This window comes from Apus apus, chromosome 10 (genome assembly GCF_020740795.1).
Source record: "Apus apus isolate bApuApu2 chromosome 10, bApuApu2.pri.cur, whole genome shotgun sequence".
NCBI lineage: Eukaryota > Metazoa > Chordata > Aves > Apodiformes > Apodidae > Apus > Apus apus.
In genome coordinates this window covers 9,434,009-9,461,129 of record NC_067291.1, presented here as the reverse complement: position 1 = coordinate 9,461,129, position 27,121 = coordinate 9,434,009, and the positions used below count along the sequence as shown (strand labels likewise).

Sequence of the window (27,121 nt, the reverse complement as noted above, 5' to 3'; positions counted from 1 at the left end):
CGCTTAAATATTAAATACAGTGGTTGATAACAGGAAAAAAAAAAAAAAAGAAGAAAGAAAATGCCATTTTTTTGTCTTTGTGGTCCAATTAATTAACCTTATTCTACTTTTTTTGTGTTCTTCCCAGCTTATAATATTATAAAGATGATAAGAGACTGAACAGTTTCACTGTGTTCCTGATTTTCAGTTTTAAAAGCACTGATCCTTTTCATCTCTTTAAAGAGCATTTTTAGCAGCTACAAAGTATTGAGATTTCTAATGTTGAAAGTGTTTTCAGCTGCCCCCTGCATTTGTGCATTTATGACTGCAAAATGATTAGGTCTTTTTGAAGAAAAACCCCTGTGATCTATGTCCCATTTCTGGAAGCAGATCCTATAGCTCTGAAAAGAGCTGCTGCTGCAATCCTTTGTTCTGCCACGAAACGCTGAAAATGTCTTCCTCTGCTCACTTGGGATTTGTTGCTGCTGCTCTGTGTTTGCAAAGGCTACAGCTATGGAAAAATGCTACATGCTACTGCCATTTGTGCCACCGCGTTGTTAAACTCTTCAATTTCAAAGAGGAAGATGCGCTATAATTAAACTTTTGATGTTTCTTTGTCATAAAAAAGAATCATTGGTCGCCGTGCCTTTATTGTCTAATTCGACCCGACGGAAAGGGCTTAGAGAGTCGGAAACGATTCACAGGCCTGCTCTTCAGGGCCGATTTTCACATTTCTCGCCCAAAAAGCGTGCGCAACCCGCAGCCTGGCCGGGCTGACCGCAAACCCAAGCCCTCCCGCAGCAGCGGGCGGGTTTTTCCGCAGCCTGTTGCGGGGCCGGCCTTGCGGGGGGGGGGGCTGCGGCGTCCAGCCCCGCGCCGGGGGAGGCGGCCCCAGCCCACCCTGGCTCCCGCAGCCCCTCGGCTCCCCGCAGCTCCGCTCTCGGGGGCGGCAGCGCCGGGGGGGTCCCGCGGCCCCTCATCCCGCGGGAGCAGCGGGGAAAGGGCTGCGGCTGCCGGGAACGCGGGAGCGGAGCGGGGCGCGCATGCTCCGCGGGCTGCGGCCCTCCCCCGTCCCCTCCCCCCGCCCGGGGCCGGTGGCGGGGACGGTCGGGACCATTTCAGCGGGCGCGGGGAGCAGGGGCCGAGCCCGCGCGGCACAGCGCTCGGCAGCGCCGGTTCCGCTGCGCTTCAGCACCGCGGGGCTGGACAGCGCCCGCAGCGCCGGGAGCGCGCAGCGGGGCGGGAGGCGGCGGGGCCGCGGGGCCGGGCCCGGCTCGCCCCCCGCGGGGCCGGGCGGCAGCGGCAGCAGCAGCGGCAGCAGCAGCAGCAGCAGCAGGATGGTTCTCCAGCTGGTGGTCGCGGTGCAGGTGCTGGCGCTGCTGGCAAGCCGGGTGCATGGCTTCCCGAAACCCGCCGGCCAAGGTAGGGCGGGTTCGGTAACGCCCGTTTTCTCCGAGCTGGGGGAAAGTTTTGCTGGATATACCTAGAGGGGGAAAAACACCGAACTTTTCTTCCACTTGGCTGAGAGCAATTAGATCCTGAAGAGACAGTGTACCTGGCGCGAGGTGCTGGATCAGTGAAGTTGCAGTCTGATATTAAAGTGCAGAGATAGGTGCTGGTGGTGGGAAAAGCTCTGGGGTTTTATTCTGGTTTTTTCAAGCAGTATTTTCATCTATCCTACAGCGGTTTCTGCACAAGCCTCTCGCTCCCTGTCTCCCCTGATACTCTGGATGTAGGAGATTTTTAATCTCTTGGCTGTGCCAATCCGATTATTGCTATTTTAGTCACTCTCTTGCAGCATTTTTTTACCCAATTTTTAAATGAGTTTTCTTGTCAGAAAGGTGTTACTGAGTCTACATCTTTATTTTTATTCTTTCTTGTGCAGAACCTCCCCCTCTGCTCCAGGCAATCATGCTTTGTTTAAATGTTTGACTTTTTTGTGACAGTCTCATTCTTCTAGGAAAACTGATTTTTTTAAAATGAGAACTCGCAGTTGACATCATATTTAAGACACCATGTTTAATGGAAAAAAAAACCCTATAAATTAAGAAAAAAATGTGGTGTCTCTCTTGTAGTCACAGGCATCATGTAACTGAGTATGTATGTGTGTGCTTGTTTATTCTAGATAAAGCTACACACAACAGGCAATTAAGTGTAGAAAGACCTTTGGAGGAACAGGTAAGTGAAATAAAAAATATTTCCAACAATTTTTGGTTTTGGTATTCCCATATTATTTTGAGCCTTTAGGTACTAGATCCAGGAATATCCTAATGGCTTAACATGAGTTAAAACTAGATTTGTCAGTAAAGTAAATATTGATGTGGTAGGGTACAAAATAGTGATGTTTAAGAACTAGCATACAGAGTTTTACTGTTCACTATTCCAAAAGTAGGTCACTAGCTCCAACAGCTCACAGGTGTGTCACCCCTTTGCATTGACATCCTATGGGAATACAGAGGGAGCTTAGGTTGAAGAAGGAAAATGTAACTGGTGTTTGTCTTTAAACTGAAAGTCGTTGCAACTTCATGTCGTGTCTGATTCTGATCATGGGATGGAGTGGTACTGACAAAAAGTGCCAGGCACTTAATCGTGTTCTACTTATTAAGGCAAAATTCTTACTGAGTGAAGATCAGGCTTTTAGGCTTCTGCTGATATTGCTAAATTAAGAGATCCCACATTTGGGTGTGTTTATCCCTTCTGCCTGTTTGTCGTTTTGTTGGTTTGTTTGTTTTATTTTTGTATCTCAGATTGCTGAAGCTGAGGCAGACAAGAATAGGAAAACAGCTTCCCCAGGTAAAACACCTTTCTTGGTTTTATAGCAATATTCATCATGGTATTCAAAGAGGCGTAAGATTTTATGTCATGTGTGCATTGATATGTTTTTCAGAAAATAAGCCAGAGTTCAGGAATTATTCCTTTATTGATGACCTGAACCTGCTAAAATCAGTAGCAGAAAGGGAGAGGAATGAAAAGGAGAGGGAGTCAATCAGGAGCTCTTTGTATGAGCAGCAGCTGGCCATTGATGATGCAGACTCCACCAAGAACCGCAGGCTGGTGGACGAGTACGACTCCACTAAAAGTGGGCTGGACTATAAATTCCAAGGTATTCTATAATCATATTTCAGTGACTTGTAGGTTAGACTTCTCTTGCAAACTGCAATTGTGAATGCTGTACTCACCACTAAACATGAGCTCTGTTTTTTACTGGAGTGCAATTTCAATGATTTCCAGTTGTGGAAGCTTTCTGTGTTGCAATTAGGTTTTGAAAAAAACAATATAAAAGAATTGCTGTTGATTTTCACAGTCATCTTCCATGGAGGAAAGTCCAACTGTAATTTGCATTATGTTTTTAGCAATTTAGATCTGATGGACGGAAAAGGGAACGTATTTTTAAATGAAAATATGTTTATTCTGGTTTGAAAGGAAGAAGCACTTTTATAGAGAGCTAAATCACACGTATTTGTTCCAAACCTTTTGTGCAATGTTAGATAATTCTCCTCATCACAAAGCTAAAAGAATTTACTGAATGCCCAAGAATATTTGCCTTTACTACAAGAGTACTTAATTGACTTGTAGTTTAAGTGAGTCCTCTGAGAGTTATAAGCAGCATTTAGCTCAGAATATTTTTAATTATATCAAAGTGTGCTGATCACAGACCAAAGCTTACTCATCGCGTTCACTTTCCCATTGGTCATAATGACATTATTTGCCATAAGTAATGATTACATAATTGAAACTTCATTTTGAAATCCAAATGAGCAGAGAGTATGCTGTTTGTCATGGTGTGTTTTGACCTAAATGGCTGTACAATGAAAGTAGATACCAGGAAGATGCATGTAAGCAGGTATGTAAGCAGTGTTCTCTCATTCTTACACATTTTTCTATAAAAAAGGAGAGTTTGATCCTGGCATTCACCTCTGCTCTTGCAAAAGAACCAGTCAGAAAGGCATTTTTCAGGTGTGGAAAATGGACATGAAGAATTTTTCATTGGGGCTGATGTAGTGGATTCCAAAGTGTGTATCAAGGTATATTCTTAATGTCTCTTAGAAGTGCAGCTTTGTTATGAAGAGAGAAATACGTGAGCAGATTATATATTTTTTACGAGATGTTTAATCCAAATGAGTTAGGACAGCCAGCACACAGTTAAACTGTAATCCTTTCAGATGATCCAGATGGTCTCCATCAATTAGACGGCACTCCTCTGACTGCTGAAGACATTGTTCAAAAAATTGCTGCAAGAATTTATGAGGAAAACGATAGAGGAGTGTTTGACAAGATTGTTTCAAAACTTCTAAATCTGGGGCTAGTAAGTATCTTGTTAATACTTCACTGAGCTGTTTTGTGGGTGGGTTTAGTACTCTTTTAAAAAACAAATTGAATGAACACTGTGTCCATCTAATAATACTGAGTGAAAATTAATGGGCTTCAGACTCTGGGCAAGCTTCTTCACTCATTTGGGCACATTGGTTTAGTTCTGCAATAACATTGTTGTTCCTGTGATGGTTTTGCAAAAAAATAGGCCAAACTGTAGAGTGTTTCTGATTTGGAAAAATCATTCACTCATTGTACGGCTCCCATGTCTGCCCTCATTTTTCCTTTAATTTTTCTCATGATTTTCACTGAGTTCTTTTGTATTATCGATTTCTTTTGGATGTTTATAGGGAAAGGTCCTATCCACCTACTAGTTATTCTCAGTGGACATATAATGATGCCAGTTAGTTGAGGATACATTACTTATTGCTACTGATTTTTAGCAAGACTTGAATTTGTCTCTGACCTCAGGATGTCTCAATTGTTTTAGCCATGTAAATACATGTAAATACACACACATACAGATATATCCACATATACCCCTTTTGCAGTTGAATCTTTCAAGCTGGACTGCATTGTGTTAAGCCTTATAAGGGTTTGTTTTCCTGTTGGAGGTTATATGTGTTGGTGGGTGGTTTTTATGTATACAGATATATATTTGATGTGTGTTTACATGTGTGTATCTATACATTTATATAAATACAGACATGCATATATGTCTATATGTATACATGTATAGACACATCAGTGAAAGTATTACACCTAATTAGGTTGTGCTCAGCTTTGAAGCAAACATCTTTGAAGAAACCTATTTACAAAGCTCAGGTTTCATATTGATGTTTAACCTAGAAAAAACCACAATATTCTGTAAGAACTCTGCACAAATATGTTAACAGATCACAGAGAGTCAGGCCTATACCCTGGAAGATGAAGTGGCAGAGGTTTTACAACAGCTAATTGCAAATGAAGCAAAGGATCGTGAGAAGGAGTCTGAAGATTTTGATTACCCTCCAAGCAGAGCAGACAGTGATACAAAAGGAAAGCAGCAGGAAAGAATGGTAATTTCTCAGCTAATCATTTTTTACTCACTTGCCAAATGGAACAAGTAGATCAATGCACTTCTTTGCTTTAGAGAACGATTAGTTCAATGTGGAAACTAGAAGTGTTTTTAAAGAAGTTCCATCAGATAGATAAATGAATCGTGAGTTACTTCAAGGTTTAAGCCAGATGCCAAACTGAAATAATGTTGAGAAAACAGAAACAGGATAGCCTTCAACTCATTGTTAGGAAAATGTTGACTTAAGATTATGATACTAGTTATTGCTCTGTTAACTCAATCACCAAAATAAATGTGCTCACAGATATTATTTTTTATCTTTTGTGGAGACACCAAGCAAAGCTGATCAGGATGATTTAATTAATGGAGACATTGATGATACACTGGATAACACATGGTCATCATCTAATACCTTGGAAAGAAGAAATGAGCTGCCTTCTGAAGATAATTTCGAAGACCTCCAATATTTTCCAAACTTCTACGCACTATTAAAAAGTCTTAACTCAGGTGAGCTTATCATGTATTTACAGGAATACTAAGGAAAAAAACTTAGAAAATTAAGATTCTCTCTGTCTTCTACTCTTCTCTTTTCCCTTCCCCGCTTCCTTAATTGCAACAGATCATGTGTTTTAAAAATGTTCTCCAACAGGCATAGCAGAAACTACTTTGGTTAGTGAGTATGGCAAGTGCTGGGAGGAACAGCACTCAGAACAGCAAACTGTGTGACCTAGGGAGCCCTTCCCACCTTGTGCTCTATGATTCAGGAGTCCTGAATTCTTTTAATTCCCATAAAGCCATGATGAAAAACTGGCAAGTTTTCTCCAGAGATCTTTCCAGTAACATTCGTGTCTTCTAAGCCAGCAGAGATACGAGTAAGCCACAGCAGAATTCTAACAGTGATGGTACCAGTAAATGAGTCTGAGCCTCCCAGCCTTTTCACAAACCACAGGTTTGCAGTTTATTGCAATGAAAGCTCTGCATGTCTCTTCCTATTCCGGAGCTAGACATCATTGCCTTCCAGTTAGTGCAGGCAAAAATTGTGGCACCTCGCCACAGCCCCTTTGTCAGCACGCTCTGCCACACACCCACTCACTGTGCAGCTGGCATATCTTTTGGCCACTCCAGCAGAGTCAGCAACAATTAATTCTGTAGATTCTTTGTCCTGCAGGAGCCTTCATCTTGCTTCAAACTCTCCCCATATACACCTGAGTGGAGCACTAGAATCAAAAAACTGAGGGCATGTTTTGCTCAAGTCCGATCTACAAGCTTCATATTCTTTTTCCGGTTCTTTTTATTTTTCCATCATATTTTTGCATGCTAGTTGTTCTCTTTCTACTTACAAAGCAGAAGGATATGTCGGGTTTAACAGATTATCGAGCAAATAGAACCAGGTCCCACTGTCTGCACATCTCTGCCTTGTCTTGTCCTTTGCTCTGTTCACCTGCCAGCTTGTATCAAGCTGGAGGAAAGGAGATTCAATTGCATCCTGCAGATGTGTGTTAAATTGCAAGCAGCAATAAAAAACCTGCTCAGCATCTCTCCAAAGTGGCTGGCCCTCTGCCAAGGCTGGGAGTAAGTTTCTGGCTGTCCCTGTCTGACAGTTCCTCTGGCTCCATTGGGTCCTTCAGTGACAACCTGGGGTGCAGGAAGAGCTTGTGTAACTGTGTGATGGGGGGAGTCATGCTGCTAATGCACAAATAGCAATAATATTGTTCAGCAGATAAACACAGTGGAAAAAGAAAGCTAAGAAGCAGTGACTATGAAGATAGTCAGGGATATGTATGGGCAAGAAAGGTGGATTTTTATAATGAAAAGTCATTGGCCACAGGGTATCCAGGAGTCATGATCCTCCCAACCATGTAATATTATGTTTTCCCAGTGCCTGACTCATGGTCATGTGCACAGTAACAATTTCATTTGAGACAATTCATATTTTTGTCACAAACCCCTGGATCCTGTAGAAGAAAGGATCTCTGAGCTATCTTCCTCATACAGAGCCAGACTGGTCTACTAAGTAGTTCACAGAAAAATGAAAGACAGAGACTGCAGAAAACTCTGCCTATATCTGCCCTCTGACCAGCAGTTTAAACTCTAGCAAATCACTTCATCTTAGTGTGTTTAGTGTTCTTATCTATAAAATGGAATTAATACCATTTGGCTTCCACAACTTAGATCTTCAAGACAAAAAGAAGAAGAAAACCATAAAGTGTATTCAGCTGTACTGACCTGTCAGGGGCAGTTTAAAGGAAAACATACATAGGTTTTCTCTTTGCTAATCCAGCACAGCATTTTCTTTTTAGTGAGTAGATCATTTTTTATGCATGAATTTTGTGCAGAGTTTGCAGAACCAAGTTTTTCTGACTTACCTGAAGTTTTTGACTAGTTTTGCTTTATCCCCTCACACAGAGACTGAGACAAAAGAGAAAGAGACCTTGATAACTATAATGAAAACCCTGATTGATTTTGTGAAGATGATGGTTAAATATGGAACAATCACACCAGAAGAAGGAGTTTCCTATCTGGGTGAGAGTACATACTTTACACAACAGTGTTATTAATGCTATGTTCATACTCTACCAACAGTGATAATTATATTCTCATCTTCCTTGCTCTTATGAGTCCTGTTTCAGACTTGTTCATTCAAAATGTTGAAGCTGTGCTTCCATACTGCTCTAGTATTTCTATCTAATGAAAGAAAGGTTGTTTATCAGGCATGTATTTCAAGGATTATTCCACTTTCACACCTGTGAAATGCACATGATTTCAATGGCTTTATGAGTGGGGAATGTTAGTGTTTTGTATAATTATATTGAGATGGTTTGGGTACCTGCATTTTAGAGTCTGTGGCTATGCAGATTTTGTAAAATTGTTCTAATTTCCTGAAAAGGGATTTTGGAACAGCCTGGTTTTGTGGTTTTTTTTTTGTTTTGTTTCCTCATACACCTCTCCTGGCTTTTAAAAACATTTTTATATTAACTGTTGATAGCCTTTCTAGTTAAACAAGCAGAGCTGCAGAAGAAGGGCTTATTTGCATAAGCTCTGCACAACCCTTTCATGTTTCTGAAGTATTTCTGGTCTGGGTTAGCCTGAAAATTTTTGTTTACATCAGGGCAATCTCTCAGCTTAATACATCAGCCTGTTGCAGGGATAGGACTGGTGATGATCTTTCATGACTTCTGCTGGCTTTTTTGATGTGGGCTGTTGCAGATACATGATAGATTGATGCAACTGTACCTGTACAGATTGATTATAAATTATTTGGCTACAAAAATCCAGTGAATCATGATCCACATTCAGTGCATGATTGCACCTCTCGAAAGAATTCATTATACCTCTGGCCAAGATTATCCCTTTATTTACTGAGAAAACTCCTTGAATTTTGGGATATTTGGGAAACTTATGATGCAGTTCAGCTCTTAATTTCTCTGGCTGCCTGTACATTTAAAAAAAGGTGGTTGATTACATGCACAGTGGTTTCAGTGTCATTCTACAAGTGAGGATGATGTGGCTTGAGCAGCTCTTGCCCTCACTGATGTCTTGTGCCAACATTTAATAGGCTAAATTCATCCCTGACGCAGGACCACTCAGGTAATGGAATTACACTGGGGATGTGTTTTCCTGCTAAAACTCAGAGCATTTGTTCACATTGGCTTTACTTTGCCTAAATAAATACTGTAACCTTGGCAACAAATTGTCATGATGACATAGTACAGAGGGCAGGGATTAGGTTAACAGTTTCCGAGGTCTGATTTAGTCTGGTTTTAAAGTCAGACTATCAACTGATGTACCCAGACTCTGCCTTGCAAGTGAGTGATTTATGCAGAGATGGATTTTGTACTTCACAGCAACTTACTATAGTGGAAAAAGCTTTCTTATAGCTCTCAAGCTGCTTCTGTGGTGTTCTTTTTTTAGACTTGCTGTTGAGAAATTACTTAAAAGCTGACCTTCATTTATTGAGCTGATATTCTCAAATATTCAAGAACAGCAAGCTCAGGAGAATCTTAGCTTCTTGCAGTATCCACAAGCATGGCAGCAGTTTTATTGCCACCCTTATTAATCTAAAAGTTATGACATAATATATTCAGTAATACTTGAATAGGTACTGTGGTTCTTGGTGCAGTTTGGGTTAGGGGGATTGATGTTCAGCTGTGGTTTTTTATAGCAAATAAAGGAATTAGTATGATTGTCTGTCAGAGAGAAGAAACAATTTTAAAAATTGTCAGCTTTTAGTTGTTCCCTCACTTCAAAATCAGCAGATCCCATGCTAGTTGGCGGAAAATACCTACTGGTCTGTGCAGATGGATTATATCCTTTCTCTTTTCTATTACAGTAAGAAACTGCCTAAATTACTTCTCTCCACTCTATGACTAAAGCCATGCACAAGCTATGATGTCCCTGAATTATACATTCAAAATAATAAATCATTTACTGAATCAAGTCACAAGCTTCTGTGCCTCTCACACACAGCAGTGAATTTGAATGCATGTACCAGTAACAGCTGGTTTGGGATTTGGAAACCACAGCACTATGTTGTCAGCATTGGACCCTACTCTAGAGGAAAGCATCTTGCTGCTGCAGTGAAGGATGTTATTAAGTCACAAAGGATCTAGCTGCAGTGTGGTACAAGGAAAACACAAATGCAAGGGAAAGGAAGTTCATGGTTTAATACACATTTTCAATATTTTGTAATACTTATTTTTAAACTTTCTATATGCTAAATATAATTTGTAACACAGAACCCAGAAAGCCAAAATCAAGGTATTCTTATATATGAAAGTGAAGAAAAAGTACTGCCTACCTTTCACAGCATGTATTCAGCTCTGGAATATATAGATATAGAAGCAGTAAAGAGAGGCTGTAGCAAACTGACATAAAGTTGTTCATCTGAAATGCATCTTATTTGATAATTGCCCTGCTGGTGGCAAAAGTCCACTATCTTCTATCACTAGTTTCTTAACTATGAATGCCGTATTTTGATGTACCGGGAGCAAGTTCTTCTGAGGAGAGAAAGCCTGGTGTTATGTTTCTACCCTGTTCAAAGGCTTTCAGAAATCTTTCTAGGTAGCCTCTCCACTCTCTGAAGATTGAAGGCAGTTTTAAAATAATGTTTGCAAGTAGAGGAATGGACAAACATTGTTGGTACTGAAAGCATAAGGCAATTAATCATATAACACAGGCTCACAGTTGCACAGGTGGCTTGTGAATTAGATCCAACTGTGGTATCAACTTATCCACCTATGGGTTGATTGTCAGCACCCAGCCACTGTTGCCCAAAGAGCAGAACTGTTCTTGCTTGCCCCGACCTGCTAGAGGCTGTTATCTCTGCACAGGTTCAGTGATGTGAGGCACTTAGAACAGTTACTGAAACAATGGTCGCTGTTGGCAAAGGATGCAATGACAGAGTGGAATGAAAGAGTTGGAATCTCTCCACACAGTGCCCATCAGAAAGCAGCAAGAAGCTCTCAGAGAGGTTCTGACTGATTCAGCACAAAATATTTCATTATTCATGGCATTCATACTGTTTCTGTTGCATAAGTAGTTCAAGGGAAAAGGTGCTTCTCAGGCAAACAGCAAAACTCACTTTGATTTCAGCAGAGCAGAGTAAGGAATGAATGCATTGCATAGATACTTATACTGTTTGAATATTAGTTTGTGAATAATGTCATACTTCCATTCATTTTCCTTCTGTCTGCTGAGCTCAGTCGGGTGGAAACTCACTCTGATAGTTTTGCTATCAGAGCCATCTACCACAGACCAGATAAATATTAAGGAAAAGTTTTGTTTACATCATGGAAAGAAGAGGGCTTTTTTGTGTGCTGAGTGATTTTCCTGCCTATGCCAGCTACATAACTACTTTTAAAATGAAAGCATATCAGTCTGCTACCATTCTGGTAAAAGATCTATTTATAGTAATTATGTAAAGTAAACTATAGTTTTGTAATACATTTATTTTAATAATTCTGTTGTCAGCTTAGAAGCAGAACAAATGGTTCCTGCTAGTTCATTCAGAAACATTTGTAAATCACCTCTCTCTAATAAGACCAAAACATTGAGTGATTTTTAGAGGCATTATAGGAAATATTTGTAATTGGAGCCTAGTGGACCATAACAAAAAAAGAGCTTTTGGAGATGATAGACAAATTCTTAAAAGGCACCAGTGTGTATGTATGAATTCTTTCTACACACTACAGTGATTATGTTCTTCTGCTGTACTGCTTGGTACTACTTACAAGAGTAAATCTGTAGCAAAGTCATCTGTTGCCACCCCAGCCAAATGAAAGGTGTGTTATCCAATGAACTATTGGCCTAGAAATGTAAAATAGTTATATGCACATTGTATTCTTGCATGGAGTTCTTATTTATTGACTAGTACATGTAGGACAGCTTTTGCCATCAGTAACTGTCTCACAGATATATGTACAGAATCTTCACTGTGGTATTGCATATGATGCATATTTTATCACATCTTATGACTGAGATTGGTAATTTTGTTTTCAGTTTCTAAATCAGGGCTTCTGTATCTTCCACAGCTGAACAACACTGGAGGAGAGAAAGAGGCAAAGAAGTGGGAAGAAAATTAGGTTTAAGCAGTCTGTATCTTTTATCTTTCTGAGAAGGATCCCACTTTTCACCTCCTTTTAGTAGAGCATTTAGCTTACTGGAACCCCAGTGTACAACACACAGCCCTCAGCCAACTGGTTGGGGAGCAAACCCCGTTTAATTAGGAAATAGAGAAATTGCTCTGGCTCATCAGTGTGTGGCGTTTGAGTCACAGCTGCCTCCTTCCATAGACCAAACCAAAGCCACCTCTCACACCACCTCCTTTTGGCTCTGACTCACTGTCAGAATCTACACTCTCCCCCGTGACTGAGTGGGAGATTGTGTTGGTTAGAAATGGCCATGAACAGATGTCTCTGTTTACCTCTTCTACCCCCTCATCATTTGTCCAGTTGTCTCATGGACAACTGGAAAGAAGACCAAACTGCAAGACTCAGTAGCAGTAGGGAGATGGATAGTTCATTGGGGAGCTAGTGCCAAGGTGTGTGTATGCTCATTAGTGTGGTCCTTCTCTAAAGTTATCATTGGGATCTTGTTTACTTTGATGATCTCTTTTACCCAGACTGAGCCTGCATGAAAAAAAAAATCCAGGGGAAACAGAAGAGGCAGAAAGTCCCCCATGTTGATTTTTAACGTGTCCGTGCCTCTCCATGCTAAGGAATACAGAACAGCTGCTCTGCCTCTCTCATTCATGCTTGGCACCCCCAACAGCTCCACTTCTGATAAAAGCAGAGCTCTGCAGTTTCCCCAGCATAGGCCACTGCAAACTAGACACAATCTGGCCTTTTCTTGGGAGAGGAGGACTTGTTTCAATACTGTAACTAATCCCTGAGTTCTCATCAGCACAGATGCTTCAGGCCAAAGGTCTGATCTGGTATTTGTTTAGTTAGCCAAGAACAGGCACAGAGCCAAGAGTGTGAGGCAAAGAGCAGATCACAGCTCAGACTAGCATCATCTTTCCCCTACTCACTGTCTCCAGAAGCAGACGCTTCCTGATGCAGACTATGTGATTTCAAAGGAGTGAGGGAAGGTCTGGCTAAACCAGTGCTAGAGGCTGCAAGTGATATACAACCAGTGTCGTGTGGACCTTTTGTTCTTCTCTTCATTTTGACTTTGGAGATGAAGGGCACTGAGAGGGAACTCTTCATACACAATGCCTTCATTTTCTATATTCATGTCTGTTTTTAAAAAGCACTCTTTGTTGCTGCTGTAGGTTTTCTTCATAAGCATTAGAATCTTGAATCAATTTTCCCATCTAAATTTCCCTCTGGTGATTTTCCTTGTCCAGTATTTCTTTGGCATATGACTGATGTATACAGCTGCCAGTGGGAGTTATTTAATTTCAGGCAGCTCTCTTTTCTCTGTTATTTATTTTGTATCTGATGAACTAAGGTGACACAAGGCCAGTATACTATGATGTTCTTAGGAAGATGGAGAACCCTCACGTATCTGAAAAGTAGAAATTAGGGGCACCTCAGATGGGGGAAGTGAACCAAGTACTAAGGAGCAGCAGTGATGGTGTAAACTGTATGTGACTAGCTGAATGCATGATTAATTTGCATGGAGGCAAGATAAAATGATGAGGAACAGAGAGTGTGAAAAGGTTCCAAACAAGACTGGAATCTGGGAAGTAAGCTGATCACAAATCCCACTGCAACTATAGCTTTTCTTTCTGTGTCCTTGTGTCATGCCTTGTCCATTCTTGTCCCATGCTACTTCTGCATTTGCATGATCAGGTGAATGTTTTTTGCTCCCACTGCTTAGATCTTATCTCCTGTGTTCTTCCCATTCACACTCTCCTGGCATAGGAAAAAAAAAGGGTAGCTATGGTGTGAAAAGTCTATGGCAGTTAACCTCACAGTTCTTAAAAAACAGGACCACTACCCACTACAGTAAAATGTGTGTTACCTGGGGATGACAGTATGAGTGAGGGCTTAGTATTTCCAGTATCCATGAGATCTAAGTTTTCTCAGCTATCTTTTTGGGAGAGAACCAGTAGTTTTAGTATTACTAATTCTATTTCCCACCCCATTACATGACTATCAAATCATGTGGAGAAGAACCAAACCAATATATTACAGTTAATTCCTTTGCTTTTCACTATCTACTCTTTAAATTTGCAGATATTTCTTTCAAATATATTGCCTCTTCTTCTGTTTCCCATCACTGCCTCTTCTCTGCTTTCCTAACTGGATGCTTTGTAAGAAATCTCCATCTTCTTGTAGTGTCTCTTTTGAGAAGTATCTTGCTTAGTTCCTGAAAATCTAGGGTTTGCATCCTACCAAATGGTTTGTGTTTCTAAAGAAAGGAGGGCAAGGCTTTTATTTTTTCTCACTGTATCTAATAGTTGCATTTAAAAAAATCCTTACTTTCTGAATTCAGTGTCTCTCTGTTGACAGCTGAGCACTGAAACCATAGGTTGTGATTGGAGATGATAATGTGGGTGTGAGGAAAAGAAGGTGGCACTGAACTTTCAAACCTCAGCTCCATCCCACTCCTGCAGTAGAGGCAACTGTGATGCTGCAGTCCCAAACTGTCATGCTTCTAAAGTGCATGCTATAAAATACTTAAAATGTGTGCACAGGCAATCTAGCAGCTTCAGGATGGGAAAGGATTTGGAAAGAACTGCAATATACAGCTCTAGGAGACCCAGAGTGATGCAAAGGAAATGCCTGTAGAATACTGAAAGGAGAAATCTGAGAAGTAGTCCATGAGAAAGGGAATTTAATAAGGACAATAAAGGAGACTTGGTCAGAACTTTATTCACCCGAAAACATACCTATTTAATTGTGGTTTACTTTTTTAGTTGCTTTTAATGTGACTGCCAAGCATTGCTGCTGCTGGTTTATTTCAAATTACTCTGACCATCTTGCATGTAATCCATTTACAAGTGATGCCACTACCTGGGGTTTGTCACCTGACGTTTCATTTTTCATGGCAGCATTAGGCTTCAGACACCATCATTTCATGCATATCACTCAAACAGGAAGATTCAAAAAGAAAATGCCACATCTTGACATGTAAGGCAGGGAGCTGGAAAAGAAACAGATTTGAAGGCTGAGACAGATCTGTAATTCCACAATGGAGGGATTTCTCTGGTTCCTCACAGTTTAAGCAGTTTAGGGGACATATGCATGATATTTATATGAGCTGAATAAGGTCACACTCTGCTTTTGGCTACACTAATGAAAACCCAGTGGATACTGACAGTTCTTGGACTTGCACTCAATGTAAGCTAAAAGCAGGATTTGGCCATAGAATGAATCAGGTAGGCTATTCTCTAAAGTCACAGACAAATGCTGAAATGTCCTGAGTTTTGTCACAGATGGAAAAAGGCCTTGCAGACTCTTAAGGATCATCTGCTGTGGGAGACAGAAGAGCCCTGGGAGAAATGTGCTTTTTTAATGCCTGAAATATTTGCATCTCATACAAGCAGTCAGCACAAAGCTTTCTGGCTGAAGCTGCTGTAATATGTGAACTCATTAAGTAAAATAATTTTTTAGCTATCATTAAGATTGGTACTTGCCATGATCACCCCTTTTTCTCCTTTAATAAACACAGCCTTTCTGTGCTGTATGAAAATACAACAGCAAAACAGGTCTTTTTGTGGAAGTTTAATGACATGAAACCTCAGCTTCAGACAATTTGACAAGGATAGAATGTGTAACTGCCTCCCGGGTGCAAGTAAATTATGCAAATGAAAAAACCTTTGCAGGAAAATCTGCAAAAGTCTGGAAAATATTGTCAATCTGTCCATCTATAGAGAAGGGTCAGTTTCAGGCTTCCATTACCAATTCTGTTAAATAGTCAGATGGGTGTGTTAGTTTCTGCCTCTCTAATAAGGACAAAGGAACTTAATTTATAATATTTTTTCATGTAGTATTTTTTCTATGGATTTAAAGAGCTACTGCAGTGCATTCTCCCAGATAATAATTATCTCTCAGATAAATGTTCTACTTTTATGCCATTCAGATTTTTGGATGTCCAACTTGGAGGACTTCAGAGTTTCAAAAGTGCTGGGAATTTGCATGTTCAGATGTGATTAATGGGATCTATTGGTGTGTAGCACCTGTAGGAACCGGGCCTAGAATGTCTGAGTGTCTACTCAAAATAGGAGCCCTCCTGTAGCCTGAATGCTTCAGTGAGTTATCCCAAATCAAAGAGCAAGTCAGAAAGTGAGGCGAAACAGAAACCAGATCTTTTGACTCCTGGTGTCTGGTTCCAGTGATGAGATGATGCTGCTCGGCAGAAAGCCGGCCACCAGAGGAGTGACCTGTTTTACCAACTTAGGTCACTTCCATTAGCTCAGTAGTTATTGTTCTCTTCCTTTAATTAGTGCCATTTCAAATAAGTGGCCATACCCGTGGAAAGGTCAGTACCTTTCTGAACTCTTCCTCTGTAAAAATTACGTTGCTAGGGAGACGATGCTGGAAAAGTAATCAATTCTTGATAGACCTCCAGATAGGACATGCAGTTGCCTAGCTGCTGGCCCAGCTCTCCTCATTGAGCAGATGACTCACTCCATCAGTGTGACTGAGAGCAAACATTGTTCAGCCCTGGCCTAGTCACGTATGACAAGTACAAACATGTTTTGAAACAATACCAGCTGCTAAAGACATTAATTCTGAAGAGGAAAAAAGGGCAATCAATCTTGTTCCAGAGGAGTTGGGATTCTCTAGTAATATTCTCTCTGTGATATATATGTAGGTAGACAAGATGAACCCCGTAAACATGAGCAGGTTTACATTGTTAACTTCTCCCTGTCACACAGGAAATTAGAAACAGAGATTCTTGTTGATGTGCCATCCAGCTGGCAAGATAGCTTTGATATTTCTCCTGTAAAATGTAGTCCTTATTAAAAAGCCTGTCCTATAAGCTTGTCCATATCTTTATGGACAAAATAAAGCTTTGAAAATGGAATATAGTTGTTATCATGTTCAGTCTGGATTTAGTGACAAAGTTTGGATCCTTAGTGGTCATCGGTGCAGTGTTATTCTTCATATACAGATGTAGCTGTTCAGTGCATCTGGCTGGAGAACAATGCATATTGTCATGTTGCTGTACTTGACAAGTAGTCATAAATATTGTTTATTACTCATGTATTGAACTCAAATAAAATTGTTAGTCAAATCAAAAGTCTCAGAGAAACTGTAGAATTTCTGATGGGATTTATAGAAGTAACTGAATAATGGAGGAGTATAAATCCTATTGCCTTCAGTAGCACGAGCTGTATGTGGATATGTGTACAACTTTAAAACACTACAGTCCATCAACATAACAAAAATATTTGGAAATATTACCAAAATGCAGACATTTAAATTTGAAGGTATCTAAGCTGGTTATAAATCCATTTTGTGGTGGAGTCTTTGTTTTCTGCTGATACCAGCTTACTGCAGCAGTGCCTAAATACAGACACTTTTAAGGCAGAACATGAAAAGCACTTATGCATTAATAGACTTCAAACTTTTAAATACTCCTATTTATTCTAGAACAGTATGTTTACACTTAAAATTAAGCCTATTTTTATAGATTTTTCTGGATTAAGGCCTGAAATCAGTGACATTTTTGCATTAGCCTGAATTAGTGAAGCAGAAGAATCTATTCACTTGAATTTACAAAGGGTTTTTAAGTTCTTAGCTGTATAATCTTATCCTAAAAGCTATGCCTCTTGCAACAGTGAAATCCTCATATGCCTGCTGGAATACTGGTATGGTACTGATCCAGGATAAAAAATAGTATCTTAAGCTCAGATGGAAGGAATGTTTATGGTCCTTTCCATAAGCTTTGGATCAAGTGATTAGTGAGGCTCCAATACCACCCTTATAATTCTAGCTTGTTTTTTTTCTTCATCACTGTGTCTGATCCAGCTCATAACCCAGCCCAGACCCATTTACTTTAGGTCATCTGGCATGACCAGAAAACACATTAAAAGAATATGTACCAAATGAAAATAGTTTTTACTGAAAAATGCTAATGTGATGTAGAATTGACAAGGTTGCAGTTAGGCAGGATAGCAGCAAAAACTGCTTACATTTTAATTGTATGTAAATTAAAAAATATAGAGGATTCAGGCAGACAGGATTATGTGATTTCTCATCAGATGGCAGGCAGAATTGCTTATGGTGATCTGCCATTAAGAAGAATGTGCTTGCTAAAAATCTAATCTTTAGGTTTCAATGCTGAGTATCTTTCTGATGGAAAAAGATGCTCCCAGCTGATGGATAAAATGTTGGCCTTACACAGAAAATATGGTCTAAAATATTTACCCACCCCTTAACATCTATCCTATCAGAGTTACCACATCTCTTACTGAATATTTTAGCTGTTTATATAAAGGAAATACTGACAATTCAAATCAAAGACTCAAAAATACCCCACCAACTAGGTGACATCTATCACATTTTGGGTCCATCTTTAACTGAACCTTCAAAAAAAGCTGATAATGGGAAAGAAAATTCTACACCTTGTCTATAATGTGAATGAGGAAACATGGCAGATTTTATAACTATCTGTATTTGTGAATACCTAGTAAGTGTTGGGTTTTTTCCCACATCAGCATATGTTTATATCTGAAACATCCATCTTGATGAAAAGGTGCTTTTACTTTCAAATTAGATGAATTCAGCCCTGAAATTTGCATAGAAAAACATTTCCTAGACCTCTAGAGCTGTGCATATGGGCACAGGTGTCTACTGGGTTTTAAGGTAAATGCTTGACCAGCAGCAACTTTAAAATATATTTCTTTTAATCAGTTCAATTTACATATTTATTTCATCTACATATAATTTAAACCCTTTTATTAGACTTCTTTTCCAATGAAGCCATATCAAATCCAGACAGATAAGCAGTCTGGGATAATACTTTCCCACCAGGATGAAGCAATTATTTCATAGTCTTGTATGCTTTTTCAAGTTAATTAAAAATGTTCATTGCTTTCATCAGAATAAATTGCTACAGATGGTAATCTTTATTTTGAGACTTACATTACTTTTAGAATATATATGCACACATTTACTGTCTTTATGCATATTGGCTTTATTTGGTACAGCCAGTGTCATTATTTAGTTGTTTAAAAAGATTGGTTGTAGCTCCATATGGCTATTTGTTTGTTCTTTTAGTGTTGGCTCTGCATTAATTCTTCAGAGGCAAGAGTGAAGACTGTTCTGTTAGATTTCTGTTTACCTTTCAACCTGGTGTTATGGAGAATGTAGTACAGATTATGCCTCCTATCTGTTGAAGAATAACTGGGGTTTGGTTTTATTTTGCCTTGATTTCCAGAAAACTTAGATACAATGATAGCTGAGCAGACAAAGAAGAAGCTGGAGAAGCCTTCCACTAAAACCAGAACAAAGCTAACAGCAGGTACAATTTTCTGTGATTTTCTCTCCTGAAATAACACATTTTTTTACCAACTCAGTTAAAAGCATGCTAATTACTTTAGGAGCCAGACTGCTAGTTAAAGATACAGCCCCTCAAGGACTTACAGCCACAGCTTGGGTGTGTAAATACACAAGAGGAATTTTTACTTAATTGTCCAAACTTTGAGGAGTATCTTCACTGTCCTTTTCTTTAGCAGGGTCCAGACACTACACATATACAAGAGCAAGATGTATCAATGCTTTTTAAGATTTACGTAACAATAATCATTGTCAGCTTTACATCTAGTGAATACAAATTTCCTGTAGTTTTCTCTGCACAAAAGAATGTGCCTTTATGAAGAACATGTTACTGCATTTTAGTTACCTGTATTTGGCTACTGATTGTAAGAACAGAAACAGGCATTCCTGTTTCCAGAGGTATGGAGTTGAGATGACCTTTAGACACCACTTGGAGCCAGACTCCAGTGAGGTTCTCCCTCAGTCATCAGTCAAAATGTTTTACTTCCTAAGAATCATACTGATGTGATTTAGAAATGTTTTTTTGGTACATTTATACAGAATTGCTCTTATTCCTTTAGACAAGAGTAGTGAGGAAGCAGACAGTACGAAGGAAGAAGCAGCTAAAATGGAAAAGGAATATGAAATTTCAAAGGATTCTACGAAAAATGAAGACCAAGATGTACCAGGGAACAGTGAAGAGCCCAGAGGTACAAAACAGCCATTGTTTTTGCTACATATGAATGCTCCAAGTGATTGGAATCTTTTTCCTATCTTTGGTATTGTTTTTCCATTGTGTTAGCATAAATATCTTCTGTTTATAGTTACTGGGAGTCAGCACACAACACCTTGATTTGGAAGTGTACTGACTTACTTACTTTTAGATATATCAAACTATATTCATTGCTGAGTAAGGCCATAATCTTTCCCAGAATTCATAGCCCTTTTTGAGGGTAATATGAAATGAGTTTTGACACAGTAGTGCAGAGATATTTTGCTTCTTTGCATCTGTGACTTTTCAGTGAAATCAGATCATCAGGGTATTCAATATTCTCAGTGAGTCCATTGATATCTCTAGTTTGTGTTAGAACAAGCTGGTACTGAAAGGTACTGCAAAACTCTGCAAAGTGAAACAATTTGCTTTACTCACTGCTAGAGGCTAAGGGTCATCAGCAATTAGCCTATTTTACATAACTTTAAACAAGCTCTTCTGTGGTGTCCAGCACAGCTCTCAAATATTTAAATGCAGCTTTTTGTCCCTCTCAGTTTACACTAGAAGTAAATCTTAGAAGAAGTGGTTGGTGTGTAAACTTACAGCACAAGAGCAGGTTCATTCTGGCTCTGTGCGTAGATGAAGAACTTACTGAGGAGAAGGAAAGCTGGAGAAATTAGCTTGGCCAGTGATGGTTAGGGTATAGTGCTTCAGGCTCTGTCATGTCTTTTGACAGAAAGAGTTCCATAGACTAGCCTCATCTCCAGAGTAAGCTATATCCCTCCTGCACACAAAAAACTCCTTGTTCATTAGCAATTTATCAACTAGACCTGAAGGAGTTACTTATAGCTTACATCTGGAGATGAGAAAGTAAGAAGTGATGTCTAGATGGGAGATTTGTCAGGTAATGAATGCTCAGCTTCTGAAGGAGCAGAAACCTTTCAGTGGGTTCTTATTGCTTAGGATCCAGCATAAGCACCTGTGTTTTGTAATCAGTTGGTTTAAAAAAATTGCTTATAATCTGTTTTACACTGATGCTTCTTTATGCTTGCACTTTTCTAGATGCATGTGTTTTCACTGCAAAATGCTTGGAACTGAATTACATTAATCAAGGCTACAGTAGGTGTGTACAGTGCAGACATAGAAACTATTTGCCCCTCACAGACAGAAGGTGGCGTTTTATCCAGCGATGGTTACTTGAGCATGTAAGAGAAAAATAGCTCAAGATGCCTGTCTCATTTTACAGTAAAAACAATTGTCTCAATACCCATGAGAAGTGAAAAATCATGTATTTTGGTTGTCTATTGAAGATTTGTCTGTTCAGTTTGGTTCAGGTTATTTTCCTTTACCTTCAGAAAAATGTTCAGCTCAATAGCTCTTCAGAAATTTAGATTGGATCAGTATTTAGCTCTTTGTCTTATCATGCAGTGCCCTTTGCTCTTTCACAGAGTAACTTGCTATGAAGCTTACTCTGCACTCCCAGCTCAAAAATTGCTGTCTATCTGATACTGAATCCACTTCCTAATGGGACTGTGCGTAGTTGGCAGTAGTAGCCTTCTGCATGCTAATCACACTAGGGATTGTTTTTTTCTTGACAAATGTAAGAACATTACATCAATAAAGCTCCAGCCAAGTTAAGAATTCAAAATCCATTAGCTGGAATATTTCCTTAGTGGCCTTATTAAGTAATCCTTGAACTAATTCTATCCTGATTGCTTTCTGGTCCAAAATTAACCATCACTTTAACATTTCAGCTATAACAAGGAGTTATCATGATAATTTTAACACACCTATTTTCTCAGTAAATGTAAGTAGCTGTATTTCAGCTTGTCTTTCCCAAATGTTGCAATGTTAGATTTGCTGTATGCTGTTAGTATGGCTGACTGGAGTTTTCTGACACTTTTATATGAGATACTCAAAGCTCTCAGTCTTATATAAGTCATTTCTTGCTGTCTTAACAGCTTCATCTTAGCTAAACAATTATTATGATCAGAAAGCTACAAGTTGCATTTAATCTATGTGCTGTATCTGTGGATACCACCAGCAGTTGTGTGTACAGATCACAAAAGTCATGATGCTAAGTTTGTGGATGACTCATTTTGCACAGACAAAACCTGCTAGCCATCCATGGGACTTTTGCCTGACTGAGGTTGACAGGACTCAGCCTGTAAACAGAAACTAAGAATAGGTTTAATCTGCCTTCACTGTGACCAACTTCACTGAGTTAACAAGCTGCGTCAATCATTGATATAAGTGCCTGATTCCTCTCTCATCCCTTCCTCTAGGGAAAGCTGAGGCATATTTGGAAGCAATCAGGAAGAACATAGAATGGCTAAAAAAACACAACAAACAAGGTAACAAAGAAGGTATGAAGTAAAAATACTGACACTGGGGTGGGCACTATGTACATTACAAAGCATGTAATTTAAATTGTGTTGTATAACTTAGCATTATGTTGTAATTTAAAGAATAGTAGTGTGAAACTGTGCTTGTCTAGATCATAGTGATAACTAGTGATGTTAGAGTGAAATAATGCAGATTATGTAAAATTTAAATCAACGAATGAAAATAGTCAACTAAGGCAAATTCCTGTAAACTGGCTCGAACATCTGTTGGTCACAAAACACAGTGACTAGCCAGCTAGAAGTTAGTCCTGTCCGGATAGTCACGGTGGTCTGTATGTCATCAGGTATCAGTATCTCAGTTTTGTCTAGTGCCTCATTTCTTATGTATAAAATCTTAATTAAAAGATATGTTGACCTGAGGTCCATGTATTTTAAAGGTCTAGATGTGTTTAGAAAAGCTCAGTGCATCTGGCTGGCACTGTGCATGCCGTCGCAAATAGCAATGAGTTTTCCTCCATAACCATAAATATTTCAGATACAAACTTATGTCACTAGCGCTGTAATATATTGGATTACAGCCCAAATGAACTCTAATCACTTGTAGCTCTCACACGCAAAGCTGTGTAGAAGGGGAGCAGTCACTGAAGCAGCTGCACAGGGTATGCTCAGCAGCTGCTCTGCCACTTGACTCCTCATTGGAGGCAGGGCTGGGTGAGAGCTGGAGGGAGGGAGCTAACAGCAGCAGGATTTCTAGCTTGCTTTTCACAGATCTTCATTTATCCGTATCATTTTTGCCATCAAGATCTTACATTAAACCAGCCTCCTATCCCCTCTCTCTGCCATTGCTGGGTCTTTTGCCATCAGTTGCTCTGCAAGGGAAGGCTCCCAGCCAAGGGATCCATCCCTGGGGTATCACTGGTGCCTGGTGAGGCAGATCCTTCTTGCACCAGCCAAGCGGAGGGGAATCTGAGCTAAGACTAGCTCTGGGTCATCTAGGCAATCTCTCTGTGAGTTGAAGTGTAGATGAATTACATTTCAGAGATGAGTGCATGCCTACAACCCAACATATTCATTTTTTTTTTTCTACATAGAAACTCCACAATAGGAAGGACTTAAAAAAAAATAATTCCCTCTTAAAATCATTCCCACACAACATCAGTGATGGCAGTTAGCAACAGACACACCTCTTTGCTCCAGAGTTTTCCTGCCAATTATAATAAATGCTTCTGTTTATTGGTGGACTCATGATAGTAATTCAGTCTCAGTCGTGTGCAATTATTTCTCCATGTCACACACACTGACTGGGCAGCCCGTCACTCCTCTTCATAACTAACCTCTCTTCTGCACAAATGCAGTCTGAAAATGGCTGTGGCTGCAGATCAATAGCATTTTAGCTGCCTGTGAATGCATTAGGATGCACACTTTCTGAGTAGATGGATTTTCATTTGCACTAAAATATCTTTATTGTCCTCTGGCAATGGAAATGGGCCTTGAAGAGAGCGTAAGTTATGACAAAACTAGAGCAGTGTTCTTTCTCTTCGATACATTATTGTGCCTTTCCCTACTTTTGATTTTTGTAAAATGCTAATTCAGTTCTCCTGGAATTATGTTAGAGGAAGTGCAGTCAGGGTAAGCTTATCTAACCAGGAATGCATTGTGCTGCTTCTTCAGGACAAGGTTAGGTGTTATGAATGTGCTCATCTGTCGTTTCTCCACTTCCAGCCAGCACCTGGGAGCTAGCAGAACAGTGGTCCTCCAAGTAATCTGTGTATTCATTGCACAGTCTCTTCAACCCCTATTCATGGATTGCTTTACTCACTGAATATACTTGAAGGGATTTAGGTTTTCTTCAGGCAAATATTTGTGGATCCTTTACTTTGTATAATTTCAGTAGAAATTATTATTCATTCAATTATGAATGACCCTGGAAATGTTAATTTGAATTTTCCCAGTTTAAAACTATCAACTGCCTTATTTTTAAGGAGGTAAGTAAACTCGATTAGTCAGGATGATTTGAAGAGAAACATATAAAAAGCCTGGATATTGGCCTGATTGGCTTTTGCATCCAAAGTTTGTTTTGCATATATAAAATCAATGAGCCTGTCCTTAATATCTCCTAGATTTGATCTTTGAAACCAGTGCTCTTAAAGACTAGCTCCTCTCCTGCATAAATTAACATCACTTCCACCCGTAGATGATGACTGCTGGGTATCCTATTGCATTTAGTCTCCAGGGAACATAACTGGCAGTCATTTCACTAACACATGCACATAACATGGTGAGATTTTTCACTAAATACTCAGGTAGTTTATAATTTCATAACAGTAACAGTAGCCATTTAGGAATGAAAGTGAGTTCTATAATCAATTGAACTGCCAAATGGCTTGATTCAAATATGTAAATAAGACCTGACTTCATTAACTGTAGCAGTTTAACAGCTCAATACAATTCTGCAGCTGCTGTGCAGAATCTAAATCAATAATTTGCCCAAATTAATAGGTTGTAAATAAGTATTAGAAATTAACAGTTATCAGTTTCTACCAAAAAAAATTCAAATTAAATTGCTGTAATATACACAAATTAGACAGAATTGGATAGTATCTCAATGGTTGTAATCTCACACAAAATGTTTAGTGATTGAACTTTCACATCTCCACTTAAAGATCTTAGTGTTGTAAATACTATTCTAGAAGAAAAATTAATGTGAATACTGTGGATATTATATTAATTCAGTACTTGTTGTTCCATTCATTTCCATTCCATTGTTACTTGTCACTGGAAAATCTCATTCTGTCAATATGAATGAAATCTCACAACCTTAATATTAAATTGCTAGGCACTATCTGTCCCTATTGCTCATCTAGGATGGAGAGACAAACAGCTTACATTATTTTAAGTAATGCTGGTAACAGACAGATGTGAAATCCTGGCCTCAGTACAGCAAACAGAAACATTCCTATTAGCACAGATACGGGAAGGACACCTCTGCAGGGTTGGGGAGTTTTGAATATCAATGTTCTGTATTACTCACTTGAAATTGCCTTACACTGTTACAAAATTGATTGCAACCATTAATTTGCTTCTTAACATGTTTCTATTGCTATCCAAGTCTGGTCACTCAACCATGAAAAGGCAGAAAGTCATTATTGTCAGTTTTGTTAAGAATGTTCAGCTTGAAAGAAGGTCCTTCCACTTTTTGCAGCATGGTGATATGCATGGGGGTGCATTGCAGAACCAGTAGTGATGTGTTCTGAAGGTTCTGTCAGTTAAGTAAGTAATTTATACTGAAAAACTCAGGATACATCTGTATTTGTGAAAGGTATCCATTCATTTAACTTAATATAAGCCCTGAGGATGCTGGTGTTTTCCAGAATACTAACTTTCAATTCCAACAAATTTAGCTTTACATTTTATGCAGTAAATTATGTAACTGAAACTTGTGTTTATGTGTGAATATACTGGATTTGTCACCAGAGTTATGACTGCACAGGAGGCTACCTTTTTATGTTATTTGAAAGCAGAATTCTTCTAATGGAAAACAGTGTTGTTTTCCAGCACAGGAAAAGTCTATTTTATGTATAAGGTGTGAATCATGCTGCAGAGGTGCAGCCATGTGTTGGGAACAGAGAAAGGGTCTTTCAGCACAGTGTTGCAGATTGACATACAAAGATTGTCAACGGCCACTCTGACAATCATAAAGACTACTCACTGCAGTATTGTTCATGTCAGAATGTGATGTTCTGCATCAAGGTAGATAATAGTATTCTTTCAATTTGTTTTCAGGGAGTTGTTTTCTTGGATTTTCACTACCGATGTTTGTAGGAATTTTACTGGGATTTCAATAGGAAATAGGAAATTGAATTATTTATTTTGAATCCATGACAGTTGTGAAAATAATATGGTTTGAGTAACACCTTTTGCACGCAGACTAGAACGTCAGATCTCTGGATCAGAAAATATTCTTTCTTCAGTAATCAACCTTACAAGCAATCAAGTGCAAGGAATGATTATTCCTCTTGAATAGTATGAGCACCATAACATGTAAAAAGCTCTGTGCAAGCATGGGGTTTTTAAAAAATTGTTCTTGCAGGTTGCATTTGTAGTGAATTCCCTTCATGTTGGATTAAGTGCATTCGTTGGATAAACTTTACAGTCACATTGTTTCTTATGTGAAACAGTATAATGACAATGACTTATTGTGCAAACGAATTTCTTATTTTTCAGACTATGATCTTTCAAAGCTGAGAGATTTCATTGATCAGCAAGCTGATGCTTATGTGGACAAGGGCATCCTGGACAAGGAAGAGGCTGATGTAATTAAGCGCATATATGGCAGCCTGTAAAAAGCTCGTGGCTGCCAAACACATAGAAAACTAGTCTAGCTTCCCCCACTCCTGGCTCAATGACTTATGACCTGTTATTTTGAGGATATCATTAGAAATGCTCTGTTTACATTGTACTGACAACTTTCTAGACAAAAATGAAGAGCTGTAGTGCTCCACACACTGCATACTGTATTTTCCTACACTCACAAATCAACCCTAAATGCCAAATTCTGACACTGGATCTCTATTTGATAGGGTAAATATTTATGCAATGTTCTCTTTGATTTATTATTTGCATTTGGTTTTCTTTTGTAGATAAACAAATAATTTCTGATGGAAAGTTCTCTCAATGCTACATCTTTTTTCTCTCACTCCACCAGCTTTCTATAGATGCAACTATGTAAAGGGCATTATTAGAAAATAGTTCATAGTTCTCTAAATAAAATATTTGAAAATAA

General features: G+C 39.2%; 1 protein-coding gene across 2 annotated transcripts; it reads left to right on the top strand.

Annotated features, from left to right (window-relative positions):
• The first annotated feature begins 1,278 nt into the window (after window positions 1–1,278).
• On the top strand, window positions 1,279–27,121 carry SCG3 (secretogranin III). Of its 2 annotated transcripts, none has more exons than XM_051628554.1 (12): window positions 1,279–1,401; window positions 2,105–2,157; window positions 2,727–2,772; window positions 2,867–3,082; window positions 4,143–4,285; window positions 5,187–5,348; window positions 5,677–5,854; window positions 7,754–7,870; window positions 19,184–19,267; window positions 19,863–19,991; window positions 22,279–22,347; window positions 26,563–27,121. In XM_051628554.1, the coding sequence occupies exons 1-12, from the start codon at window positions 1,317–1,319 to the stop codon at window positions 26,679–26,681; spliced, it is 1,401 nt and encodes a 466-aa protein (XP_051484514.1). In that variant the 5' UTR covers window positions 1,279–1,316; the 3' UTR covers window positions 26,682–27,121. The 2 variants fall into 2 exon arrangements, with proteins under 2 accessions (XP_051484514.1, XP_051484513.1); XM_051628553.1 differs by having other exon boundaries at window positions 22,279–22,359.

Coding starts and splice junctions, on each gene's coding strand:
- SCG3 (XM_051628553.1), top strand. CDS start 1,317: ATGGTTCTCCAGCTGGTGGTCGCGGTGCAGGTGCTGGCGCTGCTGGCA. Junction 2,773..2,866: donor TAGGAAAACAGCTTCCCCAG/GTAAAACACCTT, acceptor TATGTTTTTCAG/AAAATAAGCCAGAGTTCAGG. Junction 5,349..5,676: donor GAAAGCAGCAGGAAAGAATG/GTAATTTCTCAG, acceptor TCTTTTGTGGAG/ACACCAAGCAAAGCTGATCA.